This window comes from Falco peregrinus, chromosome 2 (assembly GCF_023634155.1).
Source record: "Falco peregrinus isolate bFalPer1 chromosome 2, bFalPer1.pri, whole genome shotgun sequence".
NCBI lineage: Eukaryota > Metazoa > Chordata > Aves > Falconiformes > Falconidae > Falco > Falco peregrinus.
In genome coordinates this window covers 92,227,301-92,237,842 of record NC_073722.1, presented here as the reverse complement: position 1 = coordinate 92,237,842, position 10,542 = coordinate 92,227,301, and the positions used below count along the sequence as shown (strand labels likewise).

Sequence of the window (10,542 nt, the reverse complement as noted above, 5' to 3'; positions counted from 1 at the left end):
AAAAGAAAAATAACTGTTCAATGGTGAAAAAAGGCTCCGGTTTTTATTTCCTTTCTGAAATTCGAAAGAATAATTTCTTTGTACAACCCTAGCTGTTTTCCCATGGAAACCCACAGAAGTTTCTCATCAGTTGTCATTAGAACTGGAATTTTTCCCCTGCATGTTTTCTGGCCCAAATGTCATGTTCTAGGAGAGGGTAGCACTGTCCTGCCTCACAAAGCCATCACTGTACCATACCCGAGGAGGATGGGTGGGACAGATGGCTCGCAGCACCGAGCTGTTTCTTCCACAGCATCCAGGCCAGAAGAATAGGGACTGAAGGATGTTTTAATTCAACGGCTGTATAATAGCAGCCTGTAGTAAATTCTTTCTCTTGCAGGACTGAAGATGATCTTTGTTATGCTTCCAGTAGAATAAATATCCACAGCATAAAATTTCACCTTCTATTTAGCACTAATTAGCAATAACAGAGAAGTGTGGCACAGGATGGCCCACCAAATCCGAGGCACCCATGCCCTCTCAGATAAAAGGCTGTGCCTGCAGCGAAGGCCTTCGCGTATGGATCGCAGTGCTGCATTTTGTCACTGAGGGATCTGAGTAGCACGTCACGCTGCCAACTCGTAAAGAACTTTTGATAAAGAAAAAAAGAAAAAGAAAAGGACTATAAGAACATAACAAATACTCCCCATTCTTTCCCTTTGATTGCCTTCCTTCCTTATAACCAAATTAAAAAAGAAATAATTGCGAAACAGTGTATCTTAATGCTAGCTGTAGTGTTAGGCTCATGTTGACCTTTTCATATACTTCTCCATAGGTATTTTCCAGGAGCATTTAGAAAAACAATCAGGAGTGGCTTTTCAAACATTCTGAAAGCAGATACAACTAACCTTTTAATCAATTGGCATTGCCCTGAAAACTGATACTGAAACCCTTCATAAATTGCCTGCCCACAGAATCAGTAATTTTCCCTTTTCCTGGAGAATATACCAGACTATTTTTAGCACATACAACATTTTTATGCCCACTGAAAACCTTGCTTCCTTCCTTACTGAACTGCCTTCCCCCATCCCAAAATGGCTATTCCCATTGGAGATAGCCACTGGATTCCTTGGCTTAGTTCTCCACTTTCATGGGATCCATTTGACAAGAAGCAAGTCACTTTGTTCTGGAAAGTAAAGATTTTCCTCCTGTACTTCCCTGTCCCTCTCCAGCCAGATTTGGACTATCTTCCCTGCTCAGGCTCTGCCTCTCATCATTTCTCCTCTAGCCATACTGAACTATTATTTCCAAAGAAATGTTGAGCCTTAATCTTGTTACCATTAGCTCCTGTTTGCTTTAATTCTTCTCCCTGTGGAGTTTCACAGCAGGAGGGGAAGGCGGCAGTCAGTACATACACATAGGCTCATTTCCCCCAGGTACAGTTCTTCCTGATTATCCACTCAAGTGGGATTGTAACCTTACGGCCATTTCCATAGTAATGAGCATGGAAGATGCCACAGTTGCCTAATGAGGCACTTTCTCTGGGTGCACAGCAAAAAGCGGACGTTGTTTAGTGAAAGAAAAAGCTCCAGAGAACAAACAGCAACTCCATTTGCATGCAAGTGCCTCTGCAGCACCCTCAGCAGAGATGGAAATTGTGGCAATATGAAGTGTGTTAATTCTCCTGTTAAACATATAAGGTGTCTCCTGGAAGAGATTTTTTGGAAGCAGAAGTGTTACAATAAAGCCTCCACCATCACAGGTGGATTTTCCATTTTGTGTATAAACCAGGCTGGCTCTTCAAGCAATGCAGCTGCTTCTGTGCAATTCTGCCCTCAAGCTGTTAAATCTCACTAAACCCAGGCTCTCCAGGAGGCCCTGTATGCTGATGCCCCGCCGTTTCTGTTATCAGCAGTGCTGTCTGGGCTCAGTGCTGAGCAAGCACATTTCTTCTGGTTTTGGACGCAGGCAGGTACTGGATGCTGAGTGGCACTGGTTTTTGAAGCCAGTAAGCCTTGCCTCGAGTGGCTGCACTGAGGAGCATATTGCAGAGGTACCCGAATCTGTGAGATGCTCTTGACTTTTCACCTAGACAAACCAAACCTGACTTTAATCTCTCCCTGCCTCCCACTGTTTTCCCCATATGCTAGAAAATCAGAAAGTCTGGTCATGAAAGTTAAAGAGGAAAAACGTTCCCAAGAAAAGCAAGTGTCATTTCCAGCTTCACTATCATGGTCTTTCCCAGGTTCTAGAGATTTTATTAAGATGACAACACGTGCAATTTGTGGAATCAATTGCAAAAAAAAACGGCTGCTGGGAGATGACATTGCTCCAGCCGCAAATCAACTGCAGGCACGAGGTTCTGAAGCACTGTTTTGGGAGAGTTCTCCAAGGTAGTATAACAGCAACAACGTAATTCTATGATGTTACCGATTCAGGGAAGCTAGGGCCATTTAATGTGAAAAATCTCACGAGTGGTCTGAGCCAGAGGAAAACAGCTTTTTTCCAGTGTATCAGGTTATACACATGCAATTCATGGTACACTTGCCTTATACATGCAGTATGTATCTATTCTAAAATCACAGAAAAAAAGGAAACATCTCAAGCAGTTTATAACTATGTAAGTTCAAGAAAAAATCTTGGCTGTAGCTTAGCCATGGAGTTTGCCATAATACAAAACACATCTTTCTTGCCTTTGAGGATAAAGTTTTTGGCTACTAACAATTGTTCTGTTGGCTCCTGCAGAAATAGCGCTGGAAGAAAGACTAAGACAACAAATCCACAGGCAACTAAATAGGGGCATGGGATCACCAGATTTTCCAGCTTTTTCTTCTCTCTGCATGTGTTAATCCATTTGTCAGCATGTATTGGTTTTAATACACCTGGAAATGAGCAGAGGTCGTGCCATCTTTCCAGCAACGCAGGGTTTCTACTGTGACAGAACGACAAAGAGGACAGGTCTTCTCTCTGTCAAACCAGAGGCAGAGGCATTCTTCACAAAACACATGCTGTGGAGAGAAAAGGGCATCATCCTGATGAGGGAAGGAGGTCTCATCTTGCCACCAAGCGTGCACACTCAATAGGACAGCCATGGGAGCAAGTCACGATTCAAGTTCAGGTGGAGAATGCAGCTGATTAGCAGTACTTATGTGATATGAAATATCCCAGCATCACTAGTATATCAGTTTGCCAAGGCTAATGATATATTACTCTGTCTCTTAATATAGCAATAGAAAGAAACATTAAAAAGGCCTACAACATTTGGGCTAACAAAGTACTTGAGAGGGTTTTCTCTACCATGTTTCCATCCTCAATTCCCTGGGTTATTTTAAAATTCCTTACTTTGCTCAGACAACCCCCTTTCTTCCCCGTACTTTTAACTTCATTTGCTTTTTTCTGCTCACATCACCCAGTCCTAGTCACTAGCTTCAGTGTCCCAGTTTCCCCTTCTCTGTAAATGTCACTTTTCACCCCTTATCTTCTCCTCTTGTTTCTATGCTGAGCCACGACAGGATTCTCCCTCCAGCCTGCCTTGGGTACAAACAGAGATGAGGAAGGACGGCTGCCCAGCACACACCACCATCTAGCCCCAGAATTGAAGAACAGGAATAGGGCAAGAAGGGAATATTAGAAGCCCTAAGAAGCTGAGATGTCCTCAGCACATGTGGAGTCAGCAGAAATGTTACTCATAAAAATCTCAACTCTGATCAGCATATACAAAGATAGCTTCTCTGGGGCTTACAGCTTGGTAGTACCTGCACAGATGTTCACAGGCATAGTAAAAGGCACTTTTGATGCGTAGGTGACATACTTGATTTAATTTGATAACCCTGTTACAAAGCACGGGAATGTTAAGGCTCTCCAAAAAAAGGCTCTCGAGCTTTATTTTGATATCACAAGAGATTATATATCCTCACAAGAGATTATATATCCCACCAATTCCCACAATTATTCTGCCTAAGGTTTTCCTGCACACACCCGCATATCAGCCAGAGACAGTCTCCAGGATTTCAACCACAACAGACAAAGCTTGACCCAAGCTACAAGCAACTAAAGAGAAAATCTTGATGCAGCATCACCAGCCTTGCTACAAGGCAATGCCTTCAGCTGGCCTCTGATAGATATAGCAACAGAACCCATGGCAGTGTGGCATGTTAGGATCTACCGCACTGCTCGGAGCATGCTGTTCTTAAGCTCTAGGTTTTGCCAGTGTTTGCCAAATGAGAAACAGGACAATTCCCAGTGACTGGCAGTGGTGACCAACTCTGACATGCAGAACTACTTTTATTCCTGGCCAGGTGTTCAGAGGCCAGACCATGATTACATGGTGCTGCACCAGTCTTCACGCACCCTGTCAGGCTCATTCTGGACCCATGCCCCTCTCACAGCACTTGCTCGTGATTTGGTTGGCCTATTGACTAGCCAGTCTCCCCAGGGGTCAGATAAAAATGTCTCGCATTCTAGATTCAAGATCTGGACTGCCAACTGGCAGTCCCTGAACTACAGGGCTGGTCTTTTCCATCTTAATAGCTGTGATCAGCCCCTGAAGGGTGGCTCAGCTATCATGAATCACTGACTATCTGGAAGAAAGCCATAAATATCCACTAGGACCTAGATCAAGACCCAGCAAAGGATTTTAGAAGTACCTAGGCTAACTGTGCCTCTTCCCAGCTGCAGAAGTTAACCAAATGAATGCCAGTGGGGGAATCTGGCGTGGTCTTACCTGGCACATAAGGATCAAAGGTTCCCTGAATTCTGCTTGGCAAATGGCACAGATGTCACCTGCCTCACTGCACTGCTGGCTGGTAGCACGAACACCATACGTCTGTTAAGTAGAGATGGAAAAAAAACCCCAGTGTCAAAGGTTTGAAGATACTCTAGTTTGTGGCTAAGCATGCATACAGACACTTTTTCACACCCAGATTCCCTGCACGGCCTGGGAAGGACAGTAGTATTATGTCACTGTGTATGGGGAAGGGAGATTTGGGCACCTGCACACAGAACAGAGGGAGTCTGGAGCTGTGTTCTCCGTTTTGTTTTCCCCTCGAGCTGACTCCATCTTTTAGTGCCTCCACTTGTGGAGCAATGATAATGAAATTTAATGAGCTCAACAGGGAGCTGAAAGGATTAATTCAGCATCATTTGAAGAGGTGTTTAGATAGTGGGAGGTATTATTATTAGCAACTTAGACAATAGAAGAAAGAATAACAGCAGCAGCACCCACAGGCTTCCCAGTTTTCTTTTTAAATATGTGGAAGGTAAATGTTGCTTCTCCTATTATAAGAGTAATAGGGGAAATGGAAACATGCTGAGGAAAAATGACCCGCCCAAGCCCACAGAATAAGCAAGGCAAGCTCTAACAGACTTCTATGATGATATGTTCCTTTCCTCTACAGTCGTTGATTTTATCATTTTACAATATAAGTCACAGTATTTCATTGCAACAGATCTAACTATCAGTACTGTATAATGCTGTATCTGGGATAATTTCTGTGCACTGTAGGGTGTCTTTCAATGTCACTGCACATCAGGCACTACATACTTCTATTTAAAGTCTTTTCACACTCTGTACTACAAAGTTTTGTCAGCTTCTTGCTGTTTTGGCCTCAATGGATTAGTGCATATTACACAGGGCTTCCAATCAGACAAAACAAGCCAGACTAGCAACAATCTCTTACCATAGCTGGGACAGGGCAGACATCAGAAAAGGTTCCTAACATCCCTGACAAGGGACACCAGCTTGCCCAGCCATGGGACAACACATTTTATTCTGTGATCCTGATACACTGAGGAACTTCCAACTCCATCATTCAATAGTAACAAGATTCCACCTACGAAACTGCTGTAATATGTATGGCTACTTACCTGTGGGGTGCAAAGGACCTTCAGTGCCTTCCGGACACTTCCCACACGACCACAGATATCAAAAGACTGCAAGAAAGACACTCCATTTTACATATTTTTCACAAAATGTGTGTGTGTGTGTATGCATGTGCCAGAAACTGAGGAAACGGTGTCTCCAAATGGATAGTTGGAGGGAACAAGGATCCTACGTAACAATTGTGCCAAAAAAGATTTCATGGAGATCATGAAATATGTAATAAATGTGAATTGACAGTGGAAAAGGGCAGCCAAAAAAGCTCTAGTAACAATGGACTGCAAACCAGGGACTTTACAGGACAGAAAGAGGAGCAGACATCAAGGGGTTGTGGTAGGGTAATTCCCCAGCCCCACTACGTTGGAAAGGGCTAAAATGGACCCATTCCCACCCTGAGAACCGAGTGCATGAGATCATCAGAAGTGAGGTTAGAAAACACTGTGGCCAGCTTGAGAAAGGGGGAAGGGCAGTCTTTTCACATGGGAGAGGCAGAAAACAGGTTTCCTCAGCCTCTGGGGAAAAGGGGGATTTCCGGGTCTGTATGGCTCTGTCACACAGCTTCACACTTCAGAGCCCAGACGGTATTATGAAAGAAGGAGTGGGAATTGCCTGTCCTGCTGCAGAGAGTGATTTAACAGAGTTCAGTGATTAAATGCTACTGAGAAGAACGGCCTGAGGACTCAGAAGCAGGACTGCAGCCAGGTTGCTCCCATCTGTCTGAAGAGTGAGGAACTTCACATGCCACGAAGGGAGTGAGTTTTCAGCACTTGGTACTTTGCAGATGCCCAAAAATGGCCAACAGCAGGGGCAACACCAGGTCCTTTTCTTCCCCGCTTCTCCCTATTGCCCAGCAATCATGATGTAACTGCATCTGGTGAGCAGCACTCATTCTGGGCTCCTCATTAAAGACTAAAAGCAGTTCAGAGAAGGGCAGAATATGAGCCTGCAGAAAATGATTTCTGAAAAGAGGCTAAAAGACATAAATATTTACAGCTTGGCTGAGCAGAATACAAAAGTGGGGGGAAAAGATGATAAACTGCCTACAAATATCAAGGGACTGAGCAAGAGAGGAGACACTCAGCATTCTTAAAGTGAAGACAGAGTACTACTAATAAAAGAGAAAACAGCTTGAAAACCTAATTTGGTTCACCTTCCCTATTTTCTGGCAGAACACAGGTAAAAAAACCACTATGAACTAGACAAGATATGAAGAAATGATTGTGCAAAGAATAGCCCTGCATTAGCTGGGAGAAGGGCCAGATGACATAACAGGACCTTTCCATTTCTAACCCATCTAAGTGAGAAGCAGCTAGGAGGGCAGGGCAAGATGTGATGTGGAATATGCAGAGCTGCAGTGGACAATTGGTACAAAGGCATCAGAATGCCTGGAGTTGGCTTTCTTTTTTTTTTTTTTTGGTTAGCATGATTAAGTGGGCTCACTGCAGGGAATGCCAATGAGATCATCGTGCAATAGATGTGGAATCAAATGAAGGCACCAATAATGCTTCCAGTCAGCACGTAAAAAGGCTCCCAGGGTCCTTCCAGTAATGCTTCCAGTCAGCAACTAGCACTTGAGGTTGCCGACTACTACAGACTTTTTATCTTCTCATAAGGATAGAGATCAGCTCTTTTCCACAGTCCAATTCACAGCTTTCCCTGGTTGCTTTGCTTATAGTGTAACTTGTAATGCATTTGCTCTGGCTTTGATGTCTCCTCCCGCTGTGTCGATTTCCCCCCTTCAATTTCACTTCCTCTGGAGTTTCCTGTACCCCCAAAAGATATATGTTTCAGTAGACTAACATCCATTTGTGACCCCATGCACTGAAGTCTACATTGCATCAGTCATCTTTCTAGCAATATGATTGCAACAACTGGGTTCACAGACAGTGAGTGCTTCTGTTCAGGATAGGGAAAAAAATAGGACCTGGATGCCCTTATTGATGAAAATCTGGGATTTCTTTGCCAAAATCAGAGGTTCATGTTTATGAAGTCCAGAGACAGCAAGATGGCTCCCATCAGCTGCACTACATACAACCTTCTGAAAGTGGAGCCTGCCCTTTGTGTAGAGAAAGGGGATGCAGCCCTAGCTGAGCCCTGGATTTTTTCCAGGAGCACAGAAGGCCTGAGTGCCAAATTGGCTTCTGTGGTTTTTCTAATGTGGTTTGTGGCTTTGCTAATGTGGACTCCTTTGGGTATATTTTCAGTGTCTCACACAAGGAATTAGACCTGCAGCTCTTGTGATCGTAAATGGGATGCACACACCTAGTATTTCATGAACTGTACTGAAAGAGTGTGCTCCCACTTCCGTACAAAGTCTCTACCATGCAGAGGTCTAATCCTAACCTGGACACATATGAGATAGTAAGCAGTTGCCACACAATGACCTGGGACATGTTCCTGAGCCTATCACCCTTCAGCTGGCCTGTCCCTCCATTTACACCTCTGATGAACTAGATGAATTAAAGAAAGAAACATGTATGTTGAAGGTACAGGCTGGAGCCAAGGTACTTTCACAAAAGTATGCCCCAGTCCTGGTCCTAAGTTATACTCAAGGTCAGTAAATAGCGGTCCTCTTCTCATGGAACTTCTAAATAACAGATAAACAGAACTTTTCAGAACATGCTTGCTTTTCCAATCTAGATCATCATCACAACACTACCTATAAAGATACTAAACTTCATAGTACAGAAATGTCAAGTTAACCCAGAAAGAACTGCTTGCAGCTGTATGTCAGGGCTCCAAGTACATTAATAGGCCTTCATGGTCCTGATGAGCCTCACCTGAGGTCTCTACCCACAATCCGTGCCCATGGGCCCAGGAACTCTATTTATACTCAGCTGTGGAGGCCTCTTGTTTCTGAGCTGTGCTATACAATTGCTGGTTTCCAGTTTGGTCACAGCCATGCTTGTGCCTAGCTATAGATCCCACTGATACAGATACCCCGGTGCATGGAGTGACCTCCTACTCTTGCCTTGAGCCTGTCTCACTATGGCTATACTCTGCAACTGTTAGGCTGTGTTTGGCCCTGGCTGCCTTCATGAGACTTGATTGTGACCTGTGGATTGATGTTCTGGCTTTATCTTGGACCTGCCTTGCCACCTGAGGATCTGGACTCTTTGAACCTGGCTACTGCCTCCAGACTCGCCCTGCTTGCCTTGTTTGGGTGCTGCAGGGCTGGGCACTGCTAGCTGTGTTTTTGCGCTTGGCTCCCCTTCCTCCAAGGAGCAGACAGCCCCACTGCTTCCCCATGCTCTGAGGACTTGTCCAGATGTAAGAAATGGCATGTGGAACTGCAAGTGAGCATCCCTTTTCCAGGTGTTCAGTAACTTTTGTAAGAAGGGATACTAGAAAGATCACTTGAAATCTGTCCTTGTAATAGTGATCTGTATACCTGACCTCCAAAGCCAGAAGGGCGTGGAAGGGTTGGATACTGTTGTCTAGAGCAGATCCAGACAATGATGTCTCTGAAAGGGGCAACAATTCTCTCCCACAGCAAAGAGCAGGAAACATACAGCTGAGAGAATGGATGGGTGTGCAGGGAACTATACTGGTCTCATATGCCTTCTAACCTGGCACCGTTTGCTCTATTTCTGGCTTGATGACAGACCTGCTGTGACCAAGTCATTTCACTTCCCGTGACCTCCTCTGCCTATCTTGCTTGAAAAAAAGTAAATTCCTTGACAGCAGGGGTTGTATTGCCCCATTTCTATATAACATACAGCTGCAACTGCAGCCACGTGTCACATAAGAGCTATAGTTTAGCATTGCTCAGCAATCCATTAGCCCCTTTCAGCTGTTTTCAGCTCGGATATATTCTCTTCCCTGTTTTTCAGTCTGCTTCTGCAAAGCCATAGCCCCTTTCTCCTAGGTAGAGACAGGTATCAGGGCTGCAGCAAGCTTGACTTGCTTGGCCTTCCTTGGAGGGATGGATAACATGGGTGGATCATTGTTTACTTCAGCTACTGCTCTGCCCCTAGGCAGGGTTCAATACACACTATTAGAAGTTCAACTATTTCTAGATCTCAGACTCGGGACTCTTCTAATTAAGTCATAGATATTAATTTACAATTGTACAGGTAGACTTTGTGCTCTTAACACTCTTATTTTTGAGTAAACATTAATTATTCCTGTCTCTACCACTGAGATCCTGGACTTGTATCAGCCAGACCAGGACCTAGGATAGGGCCAGAACTAACCTGTTTTATCTAGGCAGGACTTGGATGACCTTCTTTCCACCTGCTGCACTCAGTACTGTGAGTGACAGAGTACCTACCCTGCCTTGAAAGACAGAAGAAGGCTGAGAGAAACACTCTGCTGTCTGCAACCTTCCTTTCAGTGCTGCATCTAGAAGTCTGGAGGCAGCTAACATCTCTTCCCAGTACTGGTCCCCCAAGACTCCACTCCAATTCTCCTCTAGCCCTTACAGAAAGGTATTAAAAAGCAGCAATGACCTCATAAGCCTGATGCAACGCTACATGAGTAGTCACAGATCTTCCCCTAGCTCATTAATGCAACATACTGGTGAAGCAAAATGCTTCTGGCAACTAAAGCACATGGTGTCCCCAGCTGCTGCAGCTTCCCTTCCTGGGTAGTGATAGCAACAATCAAAAAGTGTATTTGTTCCCTTCAGCTGTGCTTCTTCCTCTGCTGTTGCTACAGCTCCATTAGAGGTTACTGAATGAGGT

The 10,542-nt window shown here is 44.5% G+C and overlaps 1 protein-coding gene and 1 long non-coding RNA gene across 8 annotated transcripts in view; both read right to left on the bottom strand.

Moving 5' to 3' along the window:
• Positions 1–21: 21 nt before the first annotated feature.
• The window catches only part of RNFT2 (ring finger protein, transmembrane 2), a 33,482-nt gene continuing 22,961 nt past the window's right edge, over positions 22–10,542 (bottom strand). For all 7 annotated transcript variants that reach the window (XM_055796988.1, XM_055796989.1, XM_055796987.1 and 4 more), the window contains 3 exons: positions 5,845–5,910; positions 4,703–4,804; positions 22–2,987 (listed from right to left, as the gene is read on the bottom strand). In XM_055796988.1, the coding sequence (XP_055652963.1) occupies positions 2,853–2,987; positions 4,703–4,804; positions 5,845–5,910 (303 nt within the window). In that variant the 3' untranslated portion in view covers positions 22–2,852. The remainder of the gene's footprint in view (positions 2,988–4,702; positions 4,805–5,844; positions 5,911–10,542) is intronic.
• LOC129783894 (uncharacterized) lies at positions 7,254–10,537 on the bottom strand. Its single transcript, XR_008745986.1, has 2 exons — positions 8,913–10,537; positions 7,254–8,843 (listed from the first exon to the last, which is right to left on the bottom strand). It is a non-coding gene; the product is annotated as an uncharacterized LOC129783894 (long non-coding RNA).